This window comes from Panthera onca, chromosome B3 (genome assembly GCF_046562875.1).
Source record: "Panthera onca isolate mPanOnc1 chromosome B3, mPanOnc1 haplotype 2, whole genome shotgun sequence".
Taxonomy (NCBI): Eukaryota; Metazoa; Chordata; class Mammalia; order Carnivora; family Felidae; genus Panthera; species Panthera onca.
The window spans coordinates 114,622,736-114,649,307 of record NC_138344.1 but is presented as its reverse complement, the minus strand read 5'-3'; the positions used below and the strand labels follow the sequence as shown (position 1 = coordinate 114,649,307).

At 45.0% G+C, this 26,572-nt stretch overlaps 1 protein-coding gene across 4 annotated transcripts in view; it reads right to left on the bottom strand.

Annotated features, from left to right (window-relative positions):
- The window catches only part of SUSD6 (sushi domain containing 6), a 96,083-nt gene that overhangs the window by 44,224 nt on the left and 25,287 nt on the right, over window positions 1-26,572 (bottom strand). For 2 of the 4 annotated variants that reach the window (XM_078448086.2, XM_078448087.2), the window contains exon 2: window positions 6,198-6,398. In XM_078448086.2, coding sequence (XP_078304212.1) covers window positions 6,198-6,318 — 121 coding nt within the window. In that variant the 5' untranslated portion in view covers window positions 6,319-6,398. Of the gene's footprint in view, window positions 1-5,789; window positions 5,945-6,197; window positions 6,399-8,838; window positions 9,683-26,572 lie in introns of those variants that run through there. The other 2 variants (XM_078448088.2, XM_078448089.2) reach the window with 2 other exon arrangements.

Below are 26,572 nucleotides of genomic sequence, written 5' to 3'. Positions count from 1 at the left end.
TAAAAGCAACAAACAAGCAAGGGGCAGACCTGAAGGATAACAGATAGATGTTACCCTGAGCTGCATGGGTGACCTCAGTGCCACCACGAGAACTGCAGGTGGTATTTACTATTTTAAGGTGTTTATGAGTTGAATCCTATGCCACCTGACAAGAGACAGCTATGTGAACAAATGCTAGGGGACAATCCTTTTTTAATAGTTATAATCTAGGGCTCCTGGTTGGCTCAGTTGGAAGACCATGCATGCGACTCTCAATCTTGGGGTTGTGAGTTTGAGTCCTACATTGGGAGTAGAGATTACTTAAATAAACTTTTTAAATAAATAGTTATAATCTCACCCTTATCTTCTGGTACATTCAGATTTCATGCTTTACATTGGCTTCAGGTGAGGTGCACGAACAGGGCTAGGAGAGATCAGCAGCCAGCACCCCTCTCTTTCACCCAGCAGCATGAAAGGTTGTCTCTAAATGCTGCTGTCCCTCGGGGCCTCAACACTAAACACAAGGCCTGCCAAGGTCACTCCTGATCTGGCCACACTCCAGGGAGCCAGTCATACTAGCACCAGCCACCTGGAATGGGAGTGAGGGCTGCTCATGCCCTCTGCTGGCTCACATTCCTGAGTGATGCAAAGGAAAGGAATCTCCCAGCGGGTAAGAGGTGATGAAAGGATTCATCTGCAAACCTACTAGAATAATTAAGAACTCTGGAAGCTGACCCTAGGTTGTTGTGTTGTTTTTTTTAAGTGCCCTGTGGCCCCTTTTGCAGGAGTTGGGCAGGTAAGGATAACATCCTAGCTCACAAATTAGGCCAGGGTAGTAGGGCACCTTTGCTTAAAAGGTGGAGTCTGTGCTTACTGAGAGCTTTAGCCCAACTGAGACCCACTTAGGTGTTCAGTTTGGTGGACTCCTGGTTTCTGTTCTTCAAAAGTTACAGTGCAAAGCTGATACCATGTGTTTGCAATGTTCTAAACATGGCACAACAATTAGCCTGAGGAGGGTAATTTCTCAATGTCTTTTTGAGACGCCAGGGTTCAGCAAGCCCTATAATGACCCATCCAGCCTCCTCCCACAATCCCCAAGTCTTTTTATAGTCACAGGTAATTACACCACGGAGAGATTACATCACTTTGTCAGCAGTGTTTACAACCGACAGGAAGATGCTCTGCGGATGTTTTGGGAACTACATCCTCATTTAGCAAACAATTTGCTGTGGTCCCTATTGTTCCTTTCCAAGAATAGAACCGCCCTGGTAAACCATGTGCCTAAACTGGGAACCAAACAATCAAGGGTCCCAGTACACGAGAACAGAAACCACCACAGAGGCAAACACAGTAACCCAGAGGTGACTCCTGCATCCTTTATCCAGGGGAGGAAACACAGATGGAGTCTTTCTTCCTCTGTCAAAAGAATCATCCGAAGGTTGCCCCGAGTGCTCCAACAGGGTGACACAAGAAATGGGTCTCAGAGAAGCCTGCTGCCACTCAGCACACGCAGTGTGGTTCTCAGCAGACCATGGGCAGCAAAGTTAGACAGACTTGGCACAAATCCAAGCCAGCTTCCCCACAGACAACTGCCTGTCTCTGAGCAGGTTATGTAACCTCTCTCTGCCTTAGTTTCTCATCTGTAATATGGTTACATGACCACGCAGCTCACAGGCTTTCCTAAGGGCTTTAAATGGGATGACACACAGAGAGCCTGACACACAAATGATGCTCTGTACATGTCAACTTCCTGCCTATTCTCACCTCTCAGCTCAGTGTACATTATCTCTGACTCCAGGTCCCTTCAGAGATGCAAGATGAGCCAGGGCCACTTGTCAACATCTCTCCAGCACATCAACACGAAGAGCCAAAGCCGTATCACACCCCTGAGAGCCTTGTTCTCAAGGTTTTCCCTCTTCAGTGAACACTAACTGCCATGCTTTCTCACTCTGCTGCATAGAAATACAGATGAGATTTTAAAATGGCTTTAGGTGCTTGTGTGATGTTTAACATGGCCTAAAGTGTCATGGAAACACTCTTGGGGCGAGGGGTTGGGGTTGGAAATCAGAAACAAGTAAAATACTGAGTTTTTTCAGCAAATGCTCAGGAAAGGGAGAGAATGAAAATCAAAAGCTTTTTACATGAGTCAGCAAGCCAGCTGGGTTGAGACCATCAGACTATGGAAACATGAGCTTTCTGGAAGGCAAAGGGGTTTCCAGAAGTAACCAAAACTTCCTCAACTGGTCAAGTTTGACACCTCCTCCCAATTCCTTATCCCCAACACAATGACTTTGCATCTTCATTTTTTTTTTTCTTAAAGACAGCAAAGGATGTCATCTGCATAAAGTCTCCTGCCCAGCATGACTCAACAGTGGGTCACATACCAACCCTGTTGTTGTTATTATTTGGGAATTACACCACACATTTTATATGCCAGGTGCCCTCCAATCATTTTTATTAGTCTACACAACACCAACCTAACATCCTTAAGGATTCGATTTCTGTTTTAAAGGAGACACAAAGAGGTCAACTGATTTGCCTAAGGTCCTAAAGCAAGTTTCTTAAGATCCTGGGTAAAGGGAAGGAGTTGTGTGAGATCTGGGAAAGGCTGCTGCACAGCTGAGACCCTGATTCCTCTCTGGTTCAAGAAGAGAGGCAAGCTGTGTACTATGCATATAATTTTATTTTCAATTCTGGTCTTTTGCCTGTATGGTGTGACCAAGTGTAAAGAGGTAAGATACTCTTCCTTCTGCTACTCCAAGAAAGGAAACTTCCAATGATTTTCCCCATATCTGCTTAAGGAATGACCAAGGGGGAAGCTGGACCCACTGCCTCCCTAACACCTTCTCCATTATAACTCTAAATCCCAAACTGTAGATAAGAGAAACCAAGATGGAAAACTGAACTCGATCATGGCACAACTCTGCCCCAGAACGCTCAAGTGCCTGTTCCTACATGATTCTTTTCTTCTAGACCTGAGCAATTATGACCAAGACTAAGGGTGACTGTGGAATTTATAACCAGAGACTCTACAGATGAACTGCCCCCCAGAAGACACCCACTTAAGTATGTCTGGTGGGAGTCTCACAGTTACGAGTGTGTATGTACACACAAAGACTACAGCCCACTGGGTAACAAAGGCTGTGTATTTTATAAGCACCTCATTTTACAATGCCTCTGGAATAAGTGTTCAAGTGCAGCCACAGGAGCAGGTAAGGTAGGCACGAAGAGGAAGAGGGGACTTTTTTTGAACTGGCATGCCTTTCCTCAACTTCAGGGTATCTGAGAGCTCTGGTTTCTTGGCAAGCTGCTTATGGCAGGCACAGCCATGCAGGTGTGCTATGGGTTTCAGGCCAAGGAGTGTGTGCCTTCTTCACCGAGAAGCCACTCCAGAGAGGGAAAAAACCAGCAGCAACTTGGTGCACTGGATCTAAGTAATGGTAAAACCCCTTCCACTGCCTGCATCCTGCTCTGTGCCAGTACACATGTTTTATGGGAAGGAGAAAAGACTTGGGGGGTTGGGGGTTGCAGGGAAGGGAGGATTCTTTGCAGATGGGGGAGGGGAAAAAAAGCTACAGAGCCAACGTTTCCATCCTGCTCTGAGCCCACACTACAGACATACATTTTTCCACATTGGAGAATAATAATCCCTTTATCCAGCCAGTCCGAAACCATCAGTTCCTGATAATTGAATTCAGACCTTGGGTGGAAAGTTGGGAAGGTGTGGGTAGTTGGAAAATGGGGTGGGAAATGGGAGGAGGCAGAGGTGGAGCCCATAAAAAGGAGGGTGGCAGTAGGCGGAATGGCTTAATGAAGCTAAGGAAGTTAGAGGCCTCAGACACCAAAGGCAGACCTTCTGCCTTAAAATTGCCAGGTCACACGACCAGACAGCTCCCCTAGTGGAGCCTTGGAAGAAGGTGGTCTTGGTAGCATACTAGGCACTAGGTCAGGTTCTGGAGCCTGGGCCCTAGGACCCTAGGCAAGTGCATGACCTCTAAAATCCTAGCTCTGACAGTTATTCCATTCATGCACATACTTATCGAGCACTATTTGTTCGCGTCTAGGGGTAGGGTGGCAAATCTCTTCTAGAAAGGGTCAAATATCTTAAAGTCTAGGCTTTGGGGTGAAACCGTCTATGTCACAACCATCCAACACCTGCCACTGCAGCACAAATACAGCCATATTTATATTCATAAATATAAAGAATAAACACTGCTATCTTCCAATAAAACTTTATAGGCACTGAAATGTGAGCTCACAATTTTTATGTATCATGAAATATTATTCTTTTGATTTTTTTCCCCAATCATTTAAAAATATAAAAACCATTCTTGGCTCACAGGCCATACAAAAGCAGCAGGAAGGATTCGGTCCATGGACTGTCACTTGCCAACATCTGCTCTGGAGATACAGTGGTGAATAAGGCAGGATCTCTATATTCTATGGCTCTGTGACTACAGCTTCTAGAGGCCTCCTCTGGCTTTGGCTTATATGCCCTGCAAACGTAAGCCCTGCTTCATCTGGTTGCACAACTGGTGTAGTCTGGCCTTCTTTTCCTTTGAAATCTCATATATAGTCATGAGGCCTACATTGTGGGGTCTCAATCATTAGTAGTGGCCTCCTTGGTTGTGCCAGGGGCTCCTCACAGCCAAAGAGGTGTTATGCTTTGTGGGAAAGGTTTAAGTGTCAGAACAGAGTAAAGAAGAGGCAGAAGAGGAAATCTGCATGTGCGTGGTGGAAAAGACTATAATGCAACAACAAATGGGTAACTGTTTTTCTCAACAGTTCAGAAGAAAAAGCTTAGATGAGACTGCACCATTATCTTCATGTGTCGCGTAAGCGGGTGGCAGGGGTTGATAGAAAAAGAATGAGAGGGGGCGCCTGGGTGGCTCAGTCAATTAAGCACCTGACTCTTGATTTCTGTTCAGGTCATGATCTCATGGCGCATGGGCTCTGAACGGACAGCACAGAACCTGCTTGGGATTCTATCTGCCCCTGCCCTGCTCACGTTCTCTCTTTCAAAATAAATAAATAAACTTAGAAAAAATAATCAAGTGTTCAAAAGAAAGAATGAGAAAGAGCACTGTATGGGGACTCTACGTGCCACACTATACCACACTGCTCTCATCCTTCAAGTCCCCTTCCAGAATCTACCTGAGATCCCTCTCCAGGGAATGCTGTCCAAAGAAAACTGCCGTATAAATGTATCTAATGAAGACTGGTAGGGGCCCCACTACTGTTGAGTTCATTCATAATTAGTTGAGACCCCTACTGGTACTTGCAGATACAGAGGCAGGTTCTCTAGCGTCACCCAGAGGCCTATGGTACACATCAGAATATGTGCTTTCTAAAAAGGACGCCAGGTCGAGAGGACCACATGAAGAGAACCTAAGAAGGGTCTTCAGAGCACAGCAGAAGGCAACAAGGATCAAGCTCATGGCTACATCTCTAGCCACTGCTACAGCTCTTGCAGCCCATCAGCTTCAACCAGAAAAGTCCGTAGAATTATGAAAGTATAAACTGAGAGAAGTGGATAGGACCTTAAAGGTATCTGGGTCAACCCCCCTCATTTGATAAATGGAGAAACTAAGCCACAGAATGCCTAAGTGGCTTGTCCAGGATCACGAAGTTTATAGTGTCAGTGACCAGGTCCTCCTTTCATTAAGTTACAACACCTCAACTTTGTACTTATTCTGAGAAAAAAACATAAAAAGACAAGAAACACACAATAAGCTAACAATCATTAAGTGCTTGCTGTGTTATCTCAGACAATCTTCACCCCCCCTCCCCCCCCCCAGGATAGGTACTACTTTTATCCGATTCTGTAGCTGAGAGGTAAGGAGATCTGCTCAGGTCGCAGAGCCAGCAATGGGACTAGACTCAGAACACAGGCAGTCTGATTCCAAAACGTGCACCCTGCTGAATATCGTGTTCTGAATCCCTCCATCCTGCCTGGTGACTCCAGCTGCAGGGGAAAGGGGCGACAATGTCAGCCCAGCAGGTTCCTACACACCCGTCTCCCAGGTGACTCAAGAGGCCCCTTAATGCCACACCCCCAGGCCTGGCCCCCCCCAGCTATACCACGGCACAAAAGCCCACCTCCACCCTCTTCTCTCCCTGCAACTTCCCGCTAGATGGACAGTGCCCTATCCCAGCCTTTGGGAGAAACAATGGTACTGAGTCTTTTCCCTCCCACACAGGGGCAGTCGGGGACCCACCTGAGGCAAGTCCGTCTCCAAGGAGGGTGCTAAGGATCACCAGTGGAAGGAACACTCCATGTCCCGCGGAGGCCACGGCCAACGCTGAGGTGCTCTTTGGTGTTATCCTGCCATGGCACATCTTTTATCCGTCCAAGTTATTTTAAAAAGAAAAAATTTAAAAGCCAGAAGAATTCTAAAGTCAGCCACGGGTAGATTTACCTATAAAAAAAAAACAGAAAACAAGGACATAAGTGAAAACTTTGGCCCTAAGTTAGCTGCAAGTAGGCACTGTAGCAAGGAAGCCATAATCACATACAAAATGCTAGTAACTGAATTCCTGCTGCCAGAAGGGACAGGCACATAAGTGGCTTTTCAACTCCTATGTGGGGAAATGCCGAGGCCTGCAGCAAGCTGCCATCAGTGTCAGCATCTAGGAGCCAGATCCTCGCTCTAGGACGAGGAGACCAACACAAGCTCACCTGGAAATCTGTCAGGCATGGCAGAACTTTCAGCAACTGCCCAGGCTCTGCCCCCACCGCCTCCAACAGAGAAGAGGAGAGAGAGGCAGCTGTTGACACAGATGCTACACCCCTGAGTCAGGCTTTGCCTTTGCCATTTGGACTCAGGGCGAGTTCAACCGACCGAAAGGAAAAAAAAATAGAGAACACGTGTCTTTAAAGGGAGAAATACACCGCCTAGAGAAGGAATGCAGCTGCGGGAGCCAAGGGCCCACGGCTAGGCTTGCTCAGCTGCCAGAGGCCGGATGAGCCCCTGAGGATCTGACGCTGACTCCACAGCCATGAATCTCAAAAATGGACCAATTACTCCAGGCTCACCTGACACACCTGTGACCCCAAGAGGCCACACTTGCTGGGTGTCCCTGACAAGGACTGGGAGAGGACGGGCTGTGACTGTTAATTAGCACCCCCACCCACTCTAGTTCAGACGATGACTTCAGAAGAGTAGGAACCAGGGTCTTTAAAAAATATATGTATCAGGGGTTAAGACTTTAAGGGATTACTTTCTATAAGCCTTCAGAGAAGCAGCTGAGTTGATGATGATACACTATGATATGGGCCTATTATATTTTAGTTAAGTCATTTGATTTTATTTACCCTAGTTTATAACAAGTATTCCAAATAATAAGATTATACTCCCTTTTTAAATTCCATACACACCTCCTTCTCCATTAATAAGGCTTTATGTAAATAGATAAGGGAGCCTGCCATCTACAACCCTAATAAAGGATGCCTCTGAGACTCTGCCAGGGATATTAAACAGACCTGCCTTTAATCCATGTCTGAAGCCTTGACTCAGGCCTACATCCCCTTCTAAAGAGAGTTACTGCAAACAGCAACATGAGCTACCTCAGCATGAAGGAAAAGCAGCTAGGAGGGCCTTCAATGAGCATGAGCTAGCCACTGGGTCCTTACTCACTACCCCTAAGTAGCTGTGACTATAGCAGTCTTCTGTCCACAGCTTTTACCCAGACTCCAACTTGAGCCTTTAAAGCTGTAGAAAAGGGATGGTTCATGAAGAGGTCTAGGGGTGGAGTCTGTAAGTGACCGAAAACAGTATGCAAAACCGTGTGTGTGTAAATGTGTGGAATGTGTATATATTTATGTGGCTAAGAACAGCAGAGTTAGAATGCCAGAATTCCAATCTGTGTCCTCTATTATGACCATGTGGCCAAATCACTCTCTTAGCCTCAGTTTCCTCATCTGTAAAATGGGAGCAGTAACCATATGTCTTCGTTGGTTTGATGTAAGGATTAGGATCAGACAAAGCACTTGGCAGTTCCTGGCACTTTGCCAGTACTCAGTAAATACTGCCTGCTGTTGCTGTTGTAATTAGTAATAAGGCTGAGCTGCAGAGACCTTAGAGGTCATCAGGCTTTACCTCCTCATTCAGGAGATGCCAAAACCCAAGGTCAGAAGAGGTTCAACAATATGTCCAGTTAGCAATGGGTGCTGTCATTTTTGATTCATCCACAGCAGGTATTTGTACCAGGCAGTCATCACCCCCTGAAGGCAACATTGAGAATAACACGTGGTTGGGCCACATTACAGCACGTGCACAACAAATATTTCTATAGTGAATGGATGGGGCTGGATCAGAGTGGTGCTTAGGTGTTCTGTGCACAAGTGAAGGTAACCAAGAGAGACTCCCCAGAGGAGGTGATGCTGACTGCTAGTGCATATGTTTAGTGAAAAAGAAGGTACCAAATACAAGTGGAACAGAACAATGGGAGCACAGCACGCTTGGCAGAGGCTAGAGTTAAGGGCTAGGCCAAGGAGGTCAAACTTTACCCTGAAAACCATGTACAGCTTAGAGGATCATAAACAGAGGAGTTATAAGACCAAATTCATTTAGGAAGAGCACTGTGGCAAGGATTTTAGAGGAAGGGAAGTGGGGGGCATCAAGTGGTAAAGGATCTTAAATTTAGCATCATTAACGTGGAGCTCTTTCGAGGGCAATTTGACAATATCTGTCACATATTCTCTAACCTATCAGTTCTACTTCTAGAATCCGTCCTCAAAAATCGCATGAGCAATGATATAGATGCAAGACAGTCACTGAATTCTTTGTACTGGCAAAAGACTGAAGTGAGGCAAGTTAAACAAGTGGTCATACACACACCTAACAAAATACCACGTACTGGTCTAAAAAGAGTTAGGCAGGAGGTGCCTCAGTGGCTCAGTCGGTTAAGCATCCAACTCTTGATCTCAGCTCAGGTCTTGATCTCAGCGTCCTGGGTTCAAGCACCGTGATGGGCTCCATGCTGGGTGTGGAGCCTACTAAAAAAATTAAAAAGAACTAGGCAGGTCTAGTCTGTCCTCATATATGAAATGACTTCCACAATCAGTACATGAAGAAAGCCACTTGCGAGGCTGCATGTATTTTTAAAGGGGATACACACACACACACTCTTGCATGCCATGAAAATCTCTGCCTGGAATGATGCACAAGAAATCGGTAGCTAATAATTGCCTTCAGGGTGGAGAAGTGAGCAATTAATAGGGAAATAACTCGTTTTTCGCCATATGTATTCCTTTTTAATGTCCTTGAGTATACTGTACCTTGTGCGTGCATTACCTATTCAAACAGATAAAATGTAAAGTAAAATTAATGTAGCCACGTGTTCCAGTAGACCACCTGTCTCCTCCCTCAACATACGGACTGATGTTCAAATAAACCTGATTGCTCCTCCTACCAGGAATATAGTCACTCTTAGGGCTCAGCACAAGAGTTGCCTGGAGGAATTCTTTTCTGACACTTCACACCACACCCACCTCCAGTAGGACTAACCCCCTCTTATTCCCAAAGTGTCTTGAGCACCCTGCTAGGACTGTACCTCTAACAGGTTAATGCGTCTACATGTTTATCTGTCTCACCTCACCAGACTCAAAGCTCCTTGAAGGCAGTGAACAAATGCCTGCCAAACTCATGAATACTGTGGGGAGGAGCCAATATAGAATTAGGAAAAAGATACACAAATAGGAGCTCCTGTTTTGTCTTATTTGAGAGAAACAACGGACTCCTCCCCCTGACTTAAGGAGCTCCCTGGGCCAAAGGACCAATTCCACCACGAAGCCTAACACCTGATCAAGTGCATGACAGATGGGGTAGTGACGATGGGGGCTTTGCAAAGGAGAGAAAAGATGAATAGAGAATAGAGGGTAGTCAGTGGGAGTGTTTACTTGCAAGGCTAGGCCAAGAGTTAGTGCTTCAGAAACAATAGAGAGAAAAGCGAAGCCCTGTGACCCCAGGGTATTGCTCAGAATGGGAGAACCTGGCTACTGTGGAGAAAAGGTCACACTATACATATCTTATCATTTTAAGAAGGCATCTGCTTTAAACACAGAATTAAAAAATAAAATAAAACCTGGACTTGAACTGTGGCTTTAGAGCAAGTGAAAAGAAAAATATTTCAGAAAAAATTAACTAGGTATTCATTATCCCTAGAGAAATACATGGAGGAGTAGGAGGAGGGGAAGGGGAAAGAGGAGGAAGAAGAGGAAGGAGGAGGAGGAGGAAGAGGAAGTAGATCCTGGTTGTCTGGGCTGGGGGAGGAAGGAATGCGGAGTTAGTGTTTAACAAGTACAAAGTTCCGTTTTTGCCAGATGCCAAGAGTTCTGGAGACGGACGGTGGTGATGGTTGCACAACAGTGGGAATGTGCTTAATGTCACTGACCTGCATACTTACAACTGGTTTAAGATGATTGATTTCATTTTATGTGTATTTTACCACAAAAAATATTGGGAAAAAGTTATGATTAAAGAGGAGCCTGGAACTAAGCCTCGTCTTTAAAGATGGCACTTATCCACCCTCACAAGGCATGTCACATTTAAACTTAGAGGTAAGAAGAGAGAAGAAAGAAAAGAGAAAGCCTAAGGCTGCATGTCAGTCCCATCTCTGCCACTAAACAGCTGACTGGTCTCCCTGGCTTCCATTTGCACATCTAAGAAAGGCTCTACGGTCTCTCTCAGCCACAGAATTCTCCAAACATCCAAGCTTCTCTGTGTATCACACAACCCTTCCTCCAGCAGCCAGTTTCCCCTCTAATATATGGGGTGTAGAGGAGTCATGGAAAGTCTGCATTCATCCTTTTCTGATAATCTTTCCTGGGACCATGGCTGCACCCCAACAGTGTGTGGTAGAAAGAGACCCCATGAGCTAGAATGTCAGCCCCTCAAGGTCAGTGTCTGGTCTTTCCCCCTCAGTGAACTCAGAACATTAAAAGCAGGGTGACTGTGCTCTGCTGAACGTCATGAACACTCATCTCCTGTTCAAAATGATCCTCTGTGACGATCCATGGCTCTGATTTGGGGAAGCCACTTACCTCATTTTTGCCTCTGTTACCTCATTTCTGCCTTGTTTCCTCATCTATAAAACGGGGTTGTTGCTTGCTTTAAATATCTCCCTACTCTCTAATGAGGCTCAAAAAGGACAAAATACAAAGGACAGCTCTATAAACTGAAAAGACTCAGGTCCTTCTATCTACAGTTCTGGCCTAGAAGCCAACACAGCAGAGGTCTGAGAAACTGCTCATAAAAAATGACGATGAAAACAGGACAGGCTTCTGGAGTAAAGGACAACCTGTAACATGAACCCAAAGTTCACGTGGTTTGCGTATCGTTGCCATAGATGCTTCCAGGTTAACCAAAGAGCCTGAAAAGATTAAAGGTGTCCTCAGAGTCACCTTCAAAAATGGCTCACAGACTAGGGAAGCAGCAGCACCAGGTGGGGCCAGCCATGAAACCACCACAGCACCCTGTCCCCAAGACAGCTGAGGGCCCAGACCTCCTCAGCCCATGTGCCTGGTTGCCTTGGGGCCTACCCCTGGAGAATGTCACAGTCCTCCTGGAGTGGCAGGGTCATGTCACACTCTACTGATCTCTCCTTTGTGAGACAAGGGTCCTGACTCTGTCAAGCTTGGCTCCCAGGTGCTAAGTAGGTTTCTCTACAGTTCTAGGAGATCAGCCTCAGTCTCCATGTAATTGTCAGGACTGATTATTTCCTAAACTATGACCCATCTCTCCATTAGTTAAGAGAGGAAACTAGATGGGTAAAACCAACAAAATCCTTTTCTTGCCTCAGATCTAGTCGGGAAAGAAGATGGTGGTAGTAGACAGTCTGGAACAAGAAAGTCTGGTTTTTTTCCATGAACCGACTTCACCAGCCCCAGTGCTGCTACGTGACGGTGGAAGACAAAGAATAGTTCATGAAATGTGACCAGAATTTAACCAGTTAATTACCTTTCAGAGTGTAAAGATAGGAAGTCCTAACTCTGCAAAGTCCAAAGTCTCCCAGAGGGTTTGATAAGAGAAGTGGCTAACGTGCCAGGAAGGCCTCTCTTCCTGCTCCCTTTCTTCTCTTCCATGTCTCCCCCACTTCCCTCCCACTCACCCTGAAATAGCTAGGCCACGGCAGCAAAAGACATCTAAACGTTTATCAGATCCTAATGCTTCCCACTCTTGCTTCCAAAATGAAAAAATGAAGTTACTTCTAGATGTCTTTAGTTTACTTTTCCCCCCTGTGACTCCTTCCAATCTTGCTAACCCCTGTATCTTCCCCTTCCTTTTGTGCCACTAACATGTGAGGGCCTCAACAGGCACAAACTCTTCTACTGGACTTGAAGATCCGTGACAGCCAGAACGGTACCTTATCCATTTCCTTTTCATCTCCAGCTCCAAAGCCCAAAAGACACAGTCAAACTCATTAAAATTCACCTCCTAGAAATACCAAAATAACCCTCAGCTTTCCTCATAAGCCACCTAAACCAGAATAGGGTAGGTGTTAGCAGTTTTTCTTAATCACCTTGATATTCTTTGTATCCTTGTCTGGCTTCTCCAGAAGCTACATCCTCTTGTTGTCACACTTTCCCCCTACCGTATTCATCAGGCTGCAGACAGCAGGACATCAGCAGACAAGCTGCCCCCACCCCCATCCTAAGCCTTCTCTTTAACAGTCTCCAACCTAACAGCAGAAGGACTGCAGCATGGACCTGAATGCATAAGAGAGCTCTAGGTCCCAGCTCCACCAACCAGTCATTCCTCCTGGTCTTCAGGGGGTGGGCCTGGATGATCCCCGAATGCCCTTTCAGTTCTAAGGAATCTGGAATGTCTTCTAGGCAATAGGAGGGGCCCAGGAATATTTTCTCCAAAAACATAAGTAAACAAAAGTACTAACTGGAAGGAACAAATGTTAAATCCTTCCTCTATGTTCTGCATGAGGAGTCCTCTCCCCCTTCATCTTCCAAGACCCATCCTAGCATCTGTCTCCCTCTGCACTGCAGCAAACTCAGGAAACTCCACTTTCCCATTTAGAGCTTAATCAATCCATCAGCACATTTGTATAGGCCATTTGTACACAGTGTTCCTAAAGTGCTTTCCAAAAATAACAAATGTCTGACAACAACAACAAAAAAACCCAGCCTCCACGTGTACACGTGCACACACACACATGCGCACATACACACACAAGCGTGCGCGCGCATGAGACACAGCCTGCGTCACACACAGGGACCACTGCAGAGCTGTACGGGCCCAGAGAAAAGAGAGAAGGACTGAAGAGAACAAAATAACACACACAGACTCAAGACAGGACAGAAAAAAAAGGAGAGTGAAGGCAGAGTGGCTGTGAGCAGGGACTTGGCTCAGTCAGTAAATTTCCGACCCTGAAGGCAGGAAACCGCTGCTTCTCTAGTCCCAGCTTCACCAATAACTGATGGGCTGAACTAGGACAAATCACACCACCTCCCTATGCCTCTGTCTCCTCATAAGTAAAATGAAACAGTTCAACTAAATATTTCTCAGGCAGACTGGGATGGTGGAAAGATTCTAGCAGACTGGGCCAGAATCTCTGCTCTGCTTGGATATTATTAGTGGGGTGATCTAGGGCAAATCATTCAGTTCCCATCTATAAACTGGATACACAATACCCACTTCATTGGGTTGTTGTGAGATGGAAATGAGATAAATGTGAAGGATGCAGGATGGTGTATGGAACAGTGGGCACTCAAATCAGTGCTGGCTAAGGCCCCTTCCTGCTCTGACCAGCTCTGATTGAGCAGCCACTGGATTCCTAAAGGGCACTGTTTCAGCTGGGCTGGAAACATATGTCCTGAGACTACGCTCAAAACACAAATTAGTTTAGATGAAAGAACTGCCAACAGGTGAACCTCCAAGGTTCTCCTCCATGAAGTTCTAAAAATCTATCTTTGGGGGTACCTGGGTGGCTCAGTCGGTTAAGTGTCTGACTTCAGCTCAGGTCATGATCTTGCAGTTCACTGGCTCGAGCCCCACGTCGGGCTCTGTGCTGACAGCTCAGAGCTTGGAGCCTGCCTCAGATTCTGTGTCTCCCTCTCTCTCTGCTCCTCCCCCACTCACGCTCTGTCTCACTCTTTCTCTCAAAAATAAACATTAAAATAAAATTTTTAATAAAAAAATAAAAAATGTATCTTTTAAGGAACTTAGCACTCCTTCCTGCAAAATTAAATAATTATGTATGTGATTATACTAAAGCAATATTTGTGTCCAGGGGGACACAGGAGTTTTCTAGTCTGAGCGTGTAGTAGGGAAGGATGAGGCACCGAGCTTACATGTTTATTACATATATACACACACTCATTACCTCATTAAATAGGTGCCATTACCCCTCTTCTACAGATAAATGAAATCCAAGGGGCCAAAAGCCTATCCTTCTCTGCTTTCCTACTGCAAAGGGCTCCCTGTTTTTTTGTTGTCCAAATACAAGATAAAGTTTAGTTGCATCAATTGAGCCCATAAACATGGAAGGCCCTTCTGAACCCAAAGCATCACTGCCTGAGCGATGAACGGGACAACCAATCATATCCCTCCCCAAGGCCTGCTCAGTTACTTAACTGCTGTATGTTGCATATACTGCAGATAATAAATTCCTGCAGAGACCACCAACTCTGCCTCTTTCTGTGCCTCAAAGCACTCAACATTTACTTGTTCACTGAAGGAGGAAAAAAGATAAACCCAAAAGACATAATTTGTGTAGGAAATAAAAGATGGCAAAGTCTCAACAGACATAAAACAGGAGGGGAAAGGGGCATAAATCCTGAAGTTTGGGCCAGGTAGCAAAACAAATGCTTGGCAGAAGGGGCTGTAATTGGTTCACAGACCCCAGAGACATATCTATGTGTCATCATACCCCTCTGTTTGGTTCCTATCAGAGCTAAGTGGAGCAGGCTTCAATACCCACTGGACAAATAAAGTCTGGGAAGCTGATCTGCTAAATCTGACTTCTTACGGCTCGGTGTTTGCAGTGACTATACTGCAATTCAGCAAATATTTACAGGCTGTCTTCAGTGCAAGGCTTGGGTGATCACAGAAATGAAGTGCAGCACAGACATGAATTCCCCACTCTCAAGGAATTCACAGTCTACGTGAGAGGAATTATAAGCTTATCTATATAACACCATGGAAGTGTTATAAGAGCCCAATAAAATGGCTATTTAAAAAAAAAAAAAAGGGCTATGAGGGGGCGCCTGGGTGGCTCAGTCAGTTAAGCGTCTGACTTCAGCTCAGGTCATGATCTCACAGTTCATGGGTTCGAGCCCTGCATCGGGCCCTGTGCTGACAGCTTAGAACCTACAGTCTGCTTCGGATTCTGTGTCTTCCTCTCCATCTGCCCCTCCTCAGCTTGTTTGTTCGTTCTCTCTCTCAAAAATAAACATTAAAAAAATGAACAAAATAAATAAAAATCAAAAGTGCTATGAGAATGCAGAGGAGGTAGGAACAGTGACTTCTGAGTGGGAACAGGGGGAGGGGGAAAAGAAAGGTTGAACTGGACTGTGAAGCTCATGCACATACCTAGTGAGCTCTCAGGACAGATTGCATGCGCAGTGCTAATTATAAAGAAAGACAAAGAAATGGAAGAGCAATTCACCAAAAGGATGGCAGAGAGAGAAAGACCAAAAGAAAAAAAAATAAGTGGTAATTTTGTCTGCCAGGCCCCACTGACTGCTGTCTGGTAATGAGAAATAAATACCTATGTATATACCTTCAATCAAGATATTTAGGCTCTAGGATTGCAGTTTCCAAAGTACTCATAGCTGTGCAGGAAACACCTCCTCCAGGTCAAAAATAGCAAACCCAAGAGAAATGCCTGATGCAGTTATATTTACTTTTTACCATCTCTGTGGATCACTTCCCAAAGGCCTCCAAATGGGATGGTATAAACAGGTCTGTGTCACTTCCTGGTTCTCAGGCCTTCTGCTACATTCCCAGTCAGTCTGGGAAGGCTGCCTATTTAAAAATAAACTTTAAAAAACTCACCAAAACCCTAACTCTAAACCATCCTTTCCTCTACTTCGTTCAATTTCACTAAAACTAAAAGGGACTGAATAAGAAACGAGACACAAATGACCACAAAGAATGAATTCTCAGCTCAAAACAAAAATATATGCTGAGTTCAGAGTCAGGAGATTTGCATTCTACTCATGTTCTGCCTGTAACTGGAAAATTTGACCTTCAGTAAGCAAGATGCTTCATCTTTCTGCACAATAGCTGCTTCAGCATACTTAACTCCAATGCAGCTATTCATTTGCTCTGGACCTCAGTTTCCTTATCTATAAAATAGCACTAATAACAGCTACCTCATGGGTAAGTATTATATGGGGAAATGCATGTAAAGCACTTAACATAATACCTGGAACTTAGTGAACTGTCAAACATGTTAGGTATTCTAACTATTACCAGCTATCATTATTACTATTGCTACTTTTTGAAAACATGTCAGGGTTGGGCTAGATGACTACTACCTGAAGAGCTTCTCTGGCTCCAACATCCTATGATTTCTTTTTTTGAGACAGAGAGAGAGAGAAAGAGAGGGTGCCCAAGTGGGGCAGAGGGAGAGAGAGAAAGATCTTATTAAGCAGGCTCCACGCTAACACAGGACCTGATCCCATGACTATGGGTTCCTGACCTGAGCCGAAATCAAGAGGCAGACACTCAACCGACTAAGCCCCATATGATTAAGTCATTGTCTCCATTTCTTTTTTCTTTTTTTAAAGAAAGTTTACTTATTTATTTTGAAAAAGACAGAGAGTGCAAGTCGGGGAGAAGTGGAGAAAGGGGGACAGAGAATCTGAAGTGGGCTCTGTGCTGACGGCAGAGAGCCAGATGCAGGGATCAAACTCAGGAACTGTGAGATCATGACCTGAGCCAAAGTCAGACACTTCACTGACTGAGCCACTCAGGTGCCCCACCTTTTCTTTTCTTTTCTTTTCTTTTTTTTTCTTTTCTTTTCTTTTTAAGGGGCTAGATGAAAAAGAAAATAAACTTGGTAAAGCATTATAGTTACAAACATATCCTCAGCATTTATGTTACAAACACTAGGATACTATTAGGAAATCCATCAGTGAGTTGCAAGGAGGCATACTACCCTCCCCAGTGGAAAAGTCTTACCTATTCCTGCATTAAACCCATAGCATGTGGCAAGTTCACCCACAACACACTGCCTCTACTCCCATGAACACCAAGGACAATGCCCTCATGAGCCAGTACAGTCTGACTTCACCCACCTCATCTTTAACTGATAGCAGCTCCTTAGAGCAGCCCTAAAAGATAGCACAGTGGCCAATCCACCCATTTCTAATAATGACTAACCCTTCCACAAAGTGTTCCTGTTTTAAATTAAAAACTGCCTTCTCCTTAATAGAATTTGAATGTGGCCAAAAGTCAGATGCCCTTCCCAAAAGTTAGAGTGTAATCAGAGGTATTCAGCTTCATGAAGGCCAAAGTGCTAGCTAAATTATAATTAAATTCAGATGAAATTAATAAACTTTTTCTCTTATTTATTCATTCAATTTTCATGATGTGCCAAATGCTGTAGAAGATGCCAAAAATAGGATGGGGTGAGTAAAAACAACAATAAAGGATGACGCCAAGGTTTTTGGCCTAAGTGATGGGGTGACTGGTGAAAGCCAGCAAAGGAGAAAACACAGGTGGAGGAGCAGATCTGGGGGACGAATGTAATGAACTGAGTTCAGGTAATTCTTGGATATGCTGAATTAGACACTTCAAGGATATCCATGTAGAAAGGTCTAGCAGGCAAATTGGAAATAAGCATGGTGCTCGCTTTGGCAGCACATATATTAAAACTGGGGGGCGGCTAGGTGGCTCAGTTGGGTTAGGTGTCTGACTTCAGCTCAGGTCATGATCTCAGTTCACGGGTTGAAGCCCCACGTCGGACTCTGTGCTGACAGCTCAGAGCCTGGAGCCTGCTTGGGATTCTGTGTCTCCCTCTCTTGGTGTCCCTTCCCTGCTCGCTCGTGCTCTCTCTCAAAAACAAACATTTTTTAAAAATAATAAAAAAAAAAATTGGAATGATACAGAGAAGATTAGAATGGCAGGAAATGAGCATGAAACTCTGCAGAGCGCTTTGAGCTTGGAGTTAGCAGCCTATAAGTGATGGCTGAATACATGCACAATAGATGGACTCACCTAAGAGAGCTGAGTGGGAAGAGAAGAGAGTCAAGGACAGAATCCTGGGAAGAACACTAACTTTTTAAAGGAACATGTCAAGGAAGGACAGCCCACGAAAGACACTCCAAAAGTACGAGAAAACCAGGGCCTATGCATCAAAATGTCAAGGGAGGGAGAGATTCAAGGAGGATGTAGGAGGAGTTGGCAGTGAAGGTCCACTAAGATGAAGACTGGTCTTGTCACAAGATGCTTGGTGACTTCATCAAGAGTAGTTTCATTAGAGTGGTGAGGGCAGATCATGCTGATCTTAACATGAATTCAAAGTGACAAAGTGGACACAGTAAGGGCAAAAATATTTGAGTGAAGAGCTGGAAAAGAAGGGAGGAGAAAGACTGGAGGACGGCTAGAAGGAATTTATATCTTTTAAGCTGTACCTTCTCAGTTAGCCCAAGGATTTTAGTTAAAATTCCTGAACTGCCCAGACAGCTTGGAGAACTCCCGCAGAGAGTGTCTCTGAACTAACACTCCCGCATGCCATGATTGGCCAAAGCTAGGGAGACACTGGGGATGAATATTAAAGAGCTGCCTGCTTCCTTAATGTTCAACTGCAACTAAAGAGCCTCTCCACTTCTACCCCAAAACTGCTACATCTGTAAGATTCGTGAGAGAAACAGTCTACCTAGTAGCTGAGTCAGAAGCAACCTTTCCTGGTGTCTCTCAGGCCTTAAGATTCTGCATAAATATGGTCCCACTTTCTGCCATTTTCCTCTTTTCTACTCACATGCCACCTGAGTATTTTCCCCTGAGGTTCTGGTGCAGGCTCAGGATTCTAGGAACATGTTCTTCACTTCCATCTACTAAAGCTTAACAGCCCCAATCAGGTACACACTTAAGCTGTACAAGACTCCAAATGTTCTCCATCTTGCGTAAATTCCAAGAAGCCTCTGAATCTATAACCAAACCATGACTCTTCCTGTCCTCTCCCTCACAAATTACCCAAACTTCCTGTAAGCTGTCAAGGTTAGACTGTGAGGTTCCAAGCAAAAACAAGAAGCAGGAACCTGCCTACTGTTCCTTCCCCTTTGATTAGTCCCACACCCCTGCCCCCACCTATACCCTCCACCAAGGCCTATAAGCTCCAGTTCTAGCTCCAGCCATACTTCTGGTTCTCTACATGCGGAGCTCTAAATCACAGCCCGAGAAGAAAGGAATCTAATTCACAACAGATATTTCCTCAAATCTCCAAACACAGACTCCAAAAGTAATCTCAAATTAGTCAAAATTCAGGCAGAGGTACCAAACAAAGAACTTCATAAAGTCCAGGTTACATCCTGGAAGATGTTAAGAGGGATTATGATAAACACAGCAGACAGAAAGAAATATCGTAAATTAATGAGGGAGGGAATCTGGTATTTCCCTCCAGACAGGCATCTGGACTCATTCCTAACAAATATCTTTCTTAAGGAACTTACTGACTTCATTCAACACCTATATTGGGTACCTACATATTCTAGACTCCATGAAAGGCACAAAGATGGGGAAAAGCATATGCCCTAAAAGAGATAACAGTCTACTGGGGGAGGTAAGACACATACAGAGGTAGAAAGTGAGAACACATAGGCGATATACAGCCCAAATGTCAAAAACAAAACACAGAAGTAAGCTGGAGCCCAGAAGAGGGAAATGAAACTGTTAGTTACAGGATCAATCAATGTGGATTTTAGAGTTACACAAAAGTGAGTTCAAATCCTGATTCTGCCTCTTGCTTCTTACAGGTCCTAGGGGTACCACTTTACTGTTGTGAGTCTCTATTTTGTCATATATAAAATGGGGAAAACAACACCGAATGCTTCACAGAATTTCAAAGAGTCCATGATTCACACATATAGGATCTGGCACAGAGTAAGCCTAAGTAAGATGGAAGAGCCACTGAACACAGAGAGTTAAAACTCCTCCCTTCCCCACACAAGGCTCTCTGGAGATGGCTATCTGGCTAACTCACGCATACACGGCTGGGCACCTACTGTTTGTTCATGGATTGTGCCTATTAGTTCAACTAGCTGCCCAGGTTAAATGGGAGCATGGTCAGGAGGCACAGGAAGGAGGCTCAAAGTGTGTATAGATGTGCATGTTTGTGCCAGGATAACACCTAGAAGTGCACCCCCAGCTTTCTGCTAGAAAGTGCAGCACAGGTAAAATTACAGATTGTGCCATGTATAGCCTAATACTGAACCATGCTATTCTCTGGATGCAGGTGTTCAATAAATGTTTGGCAAACTAACAAGATCTAAATCTGAGTAAAATTTGTCTTGATGGATCCATTTTTCAACAAGCAAACACAGGAGGGAAAAAAATATCCAAGGTTGGAAATTAGTCTGAGGGACTTCTACCTCCAGTCATGATGGAATAACAGAGACTAGATTTACTCTCTTTCCTTAAACAACTAGAAAGCCAGATTTAATATATGAAATAATGGCTTTCAGACATTTAACAATAGGCAGCACAGGGCAGTGATCCTTGAAACGCAGTGAACCCTACTAGTGCCCTAACTAACTCTCTCAGGAGCTTCCAGAACACAAAGCAGAAAGAAGAAACATGAAAGAGTTCAACAATCTCAGAGTTAGAGACAGAGTTGGGAGTGTGGGGAGACCAATGTGGCTAGAATTTGCAGGGCAAAGTAACTAAAAATAAGGAGCCATAAAGAGAAAAAGCCCCAGAGATCTGAAGAGAGAACCCCTTGAAACTTTGGCTGAGTACTCATCTGTGCATGTGTATGAGGAAATTAGCAATGCTGGGGAAAGAATGAACGGAAAGAAGTAGGTGGCATAACCCCCAGAGTTCACACAGAGACAGAAATATTCATGTTCCTACCGGCCAAAGTGGAAAAATGTCCTAACAAACAGGGCATCAGATGGAATCTTCAGAAGGGTTTGGCCTTAGTAATGGGGCCATCCTGGCCCCAGACTAAAGGCTGTTCTGGACCCAATCTAACAAAGCTAAAAAGCAGGCCTTGAAATGAAAGGATCGAACAATTTCCAAGTAACTGAACTGTTTCTGAGAACAAAGCCCAAAAGCATTTAAAGGAATATAAATAGTTCCAGCACCCACAATAATAAAACTCACTATGTCTAGCTTCAAATAAAAAAAATTAACAGGAATGCAAAGAGGCAGAAAAATATGACCATAACTAGAAGAATAATGAAACAAAAGAAACAGGCATAAAACTGACCCAATGACAGTGGAAAAGGATGTTAAAATCTCTATTATAAATATTCTCCATGTGTTCAAGAGAGAAGAGGAAGGCATGAGCATGATGAAAGAAATGGAAGACATAAAAAAGACCCAAACTGAACTTCTAGAAGGAAAATATACAAATATCTGAAAGAAAAAGATATAGGATGGGATTAACAGATTAGATACTGTAGAAGAAAAATTAATGAACTCAAAAACACAGCAACAGAAACTATCCAAAATAATATATATAGAACACAGCAGTGGGACACTATCAAGCAGCCTAACATAGATATGTATCCGTATGTATACAGATTATATAATCACATAACGTGTGTGTGTGTGTATTTATTGGGGATGGGGTAGGTAGACACAAAAAAATTTTCAAGAAATGCCAGAAATTTTTCCAAATTTAATGAAAACTATAAACCCACAGGTCCAAGAGCTCATCAAACACCAAGAAGAAGGACAAAAAGAAAACACAAGGCACAACATAATCAAAATGCTGAAACAAGTGATAAAGAGAAAGTGTTGGGGCCCCTGGGTGGCTCAGTCAGTTAGGCAACCGACTCTTGATTTTGGCTCAGGTCATTATCTCACAGTTTGTGGGTTCGAGCCCCACATCGGGCTCTGCACTGACAGAGCAGAGCCTGCTTGGGATTCCCCCCAACCCCTGCCTTTCTCCTGCTTGATGGCTGATTGATTGATAGAGAGATAGACAGATAAGAAAGTGTTAAAAGCAGCCATGGCAGGTAGGGGAATGAGGGACATACTGCGTTCAGAAGAACAAAGAATTTGGGGTGCCCGGGTGGCTCAGTCAGTTAAGCATCCGACTTTGGCTCAGGTCACGATCTCAGGGTCCATGAGTTCGAGCCCCGCGTCGGGCTCTGTGCTGACAGCTCAGAGCCTGGAGCCTGCTTCGGATTCTGTGTCTCCCTCTCTCTCTGCCCCTCCCCTGTTCATGCTTTGTCTCTCTCTGCCTCAAAAATAAATAAACATTAAAAAAAAATTTAAAAAAAAAAGAAGAACAAAGAATTACAGCAGGTTTATTATTAGAAACAATGCAACCCAGGAGGCAATGGAGCATCCAAAAAAGTAATGGGAAAAAAGCAGTCTCGCACTGGTCAAGTTATATTGACTTCGTTGAACTATGAGCTTCCCATCACCAATGCTTTTTGTGCCCTGGAGGAACATTTTTCAGGGAGGCCTGTGCTAAGCACAAGATGGGGAGGGAAGGTACTCAGTGGCCTTAAAAACATAAGTATAGTATCCTATGAAAAACGAAAAGAGGTAAAGACTCTTTCTCAGGTTCACAAAGGGGCATTTAACCATGTTTTTTACCTATGTACTCAGAACATGACAGTTCTTACGTAGCCTTATGTCAATATTGCTTAACACAATGGTAAAGATGCAAGAAAGGTCTACCAGAGCATTCATCCCAAGCAAAAGAAAATCAAACTAGAAAGAAAAAGTAAATCTCACTAAGGAATGGGTCACTTTAACAGCATCAGGCCTGAGCAGGCCTCCCTCCCTTCAAGTATACATATGTGCTGGTTAATGTGTCTGATCAGATGAAATGCTTTTTCAGAATGGAAGAATGCTGCTTGAGCAGAAGTAGGTAAGGATAACTAAAGATATGAATGAGAGTTACTAAATTCTTAGCTATGTAATCCTTCCCAGAGCAGCAAAATCCCCTCATTAAGTACCCTGGGCTGGCACCACATTCCTCAGAGTCCAGCCTGCAGCCCTACATCTTGGAGGGACCACTACGATGGCAATTTATCTGACCCATGCATTGGCTGGTCTGGTCTCCCCACTAAACTGTAAACTAAACTGTAAGTGCACAGGAAGGGTGGGTCCCCTTTTATGCTTTCTTTGTAACACAGAGACCAACATACACTAAAAAAAAACCACTGTAGGTGCCCAAGGGGACCCTCCTCCCCAAAATACTTAGTGCCTGAACTAGAGGTTCTAAACTGGGGGCAATCTTACCCCCCTCCGAGGGTATGTGACAATATCTAGAGGCATTTTTGACTGTTATAACTTGGGGGTGAGGGGATGCTACTGGCATCTAGTGGGTAGAGGCCAGGGATGCCACTTCAACATCCTATGATGTTTAACAAAGAATTAAAGAAAACAAAGAATTACGTGGCCCGAAATGTCAACAGTGCTGCAGCTGAGAAGCCTGGCCTAAGTGAGTGAATGCTGAGCTGTAGCAGATGCCAGCAGACCTGCCTTAGTTGTGCATGTAGTGTAAAATTCCCTCACACCACTACAAAGCCTCTTGTCTTAACACCTGTCCCCAGAACAACATTTTGATCCTCCCACAGTCCCTAACTTGGGCTTACAGTGCCTCAGAAAGAAGAGCTTAGGAGTCCAGACATCTGGCTTTTAACTCCAGCTCTGCCACTAGCTAATTCTGAACATGTCACAAAACTTTTCCTGGGCGCATTTCCTCCTCAGTAAAATAGAGGGACTGGAAAAGATAATTTAAGAGTTCTTTCAGTTCTAAAATTCTATTTGAAATGCTAGGTTCAGCCTTACCTATTTATAATGAGCCAAAGAGAAAGGGGAAATCCAGTCTTATTGTGAGTATGCACACCCACCCTCGAAGGACAGAGGTTCTTATACTGTGGAAACCAAACTGGGCCAAGGGAAGCTCCAGAGAAGCCAAGAACTCAGGCATGAAGGAGGGAGGGATGTGGAAAAGGGCTCTGTCAACACTGGCTGGAAGGCCAGCTCTGGCCCTCAGGTTTAAAATTGAAAGTCCTTACTAGCCTCCCTCCTGCCTTCCCCACGTCAATCTTTTTAATCAGTGTTAAGAGGAGGAGGAGGAGGCTTACTATTCAAATTATGGGTCTTTGAACAGCAGCACTGGTGGAATCTCAGCCTCTATCCCTGATCTCCTGAATCATAATCTGCATTGTAATAAAGTTCCGCAGGTGATTCCTTCACTTGTTAAAGTTTGAGAAGTCCTAGTTTAGGGTATATTACCCTTCTGTTCTCTGCTCTGTCACCTCTTCACTTGGTAAAGACGACTTTAAAACTCTGTCCACATTCCCTCCTAATGCCTCCTCCTGGCACAGCTTGTGCACATGTGTGCATACACACACACACACACACACACACACACACACACACACACACACACAACCAGTTCTGAACGTCCAAACCCAGAGTCATCAAGAGTGATGAGGATAGGTTACTTTCTCTTTGCCTCTTTCTTATGTCCACACAAGGCCAGAAAGAGGCAAGGCTTACAGCACAAGCAAAATTAGAGCTTTTGCAAGTGACTCAGCCCACCCCTGCTGTTCAAAGATTCCCTGGGAAGAGGGATGGAAAACAGGGTGGTGAATCCAAAGGTACAAACTCCAGGGGCACTTGGGTGGCTCAGTCAGTTAAGTTTCCAACTCTTGATTTCAGCTCAGGTCATGATCTCAGGTGGAGCCTGCTTGGGATTTTCTGTCTCCCTCTCTTCTCTCTGCCCCTCCCCTGCTCACTCTCTCTCTCTCCCTCTCTCAAAAGTAATTTTAAAAACATTTGGAAAAAAGCAAAAACAAAGGTAAGAGTCTCCTCATTTACATCTGAACACAGGCCAACAGGAGTCCAAGGTTTCATTTCTAAAGTTTGTTTTTTGTTTTCTTTTTTTAAAAATTTTTAACATTTATTTATTTTTTGAGAAAGAGAGAGAGAGCGAGAGAGAGCGAGCGAGCATGTGTCGGGGAGGGGCAGTGAGAGAGAGGGAGTCACAGAATCCGAAGTAGGCTCCAGGCTCTGACCTATCAGCACAGAGCCCAACACAGGGCTCGAACACACGAACTGTGAGATCATGACCTGAGCCCAAGTCGGATGCTTAACTGACTGAGCCATCCAGTTCCCCCTTTTTTGCTTTTTTCTTTTTGCTGCTGCTGCCTCATATTACATAAAGATTCTTGGGGGCTCGGGCTAAAGGGCAAGGCACACACACAGAATAAACAGAAACACAGCAAGGGTTCTCCAAGCAGAGTGGTGGGGGCAGCAGCTGGAACAAAAGCAAGACCTCGATGAAGAGTAGTATAACAGAGAGCTTGAACAGAAGACAGAGTGTAGAGAGAAGGGGGGCTGGACTCGGCCATGTAGTCAGTGCAGCGAAGGAGATTAGGTTGCTGCGCACCCCTCACCCCACCCCCTGTCACCGGCAGCAGATGGCCCAGCCCCAGGCAGCTGGCAGAGACAGCAATCTGCACGTGCCTGCTTGCCCCTCCTTCAAGGCTGCAGATGGGGAAGAGCAGGACAAAGTCCAGAACCATCCCAGGTCAAAGCAACACCTAGAAGGAGCACCCCCAGGGTGGGGTGGCAACATCACTTAATGCTTTGCTACAGTGAGATGAAACTTCAACTCTCAGCATTATACAAGGTTCTCCTGTATCCACATACAACATCAGAAAGAGAGCTTGGTGAGGTGGGGAAAAGCCCACCTGAGTGCACTGGGTGTGTTGGCCTAGGAGAGGTCATTTTATCATTCAACATTTGTTAGGTATATACCACATTCCAGGCACTGCACCAGCCAACTGAGGCACAGTGGCGAGAGCAGACAGTCTCCGCCCTCAGGAAGCACAAGGAAAAAGACATTAAGACAGTGGGGCTAAGTGCTGAGCACAGAGAGATATGGCAGCACAGAGGAGGGGCACCCCACCAGTATTGGGGCAAGCAGCGGTCTAACACCGACTGTAAGAAGGCACATTCCAGGGAGAGGAGCAACATGTGCAAAAGCCTGGAGGCAAAAAGAGAATGGGGCGGGGGGGGGGGGGGGGGGGCACCTGGGTGGTTCAATCAGTTAAGCGTCCCTCTCTTGCTTTCAGCTCAGATCATGATCTCACGGTTCATGGGACTGAGCCCCGCCAATGGGCTCTGTGCTGGCAGTGTGGAGCCTGCTGGGATTCTCTCTCCCCCCGCCCCTCTCTCTCTCTCTCAAAATAAATAAATAAACATGGGGGGGCGGGGGGAGAGAGAGAACTGAGAAGTGCAAGTTTTTCTGTCCCAGCCTTTTTTGGCCTCTTGTCACCCTCACCAGGAGCAGACTCATGGGTCCTGGGGATCCTAACACATTATTGTCTGAAGGAACTTGGGGTCCTCTTGTAAGTCTAATCTACCCATTTTAGGAGGGGAACTGAGGCCTAGAAAGGGGCCACGACTTGCCCGGGGAGATGGCTTGCTGGTGG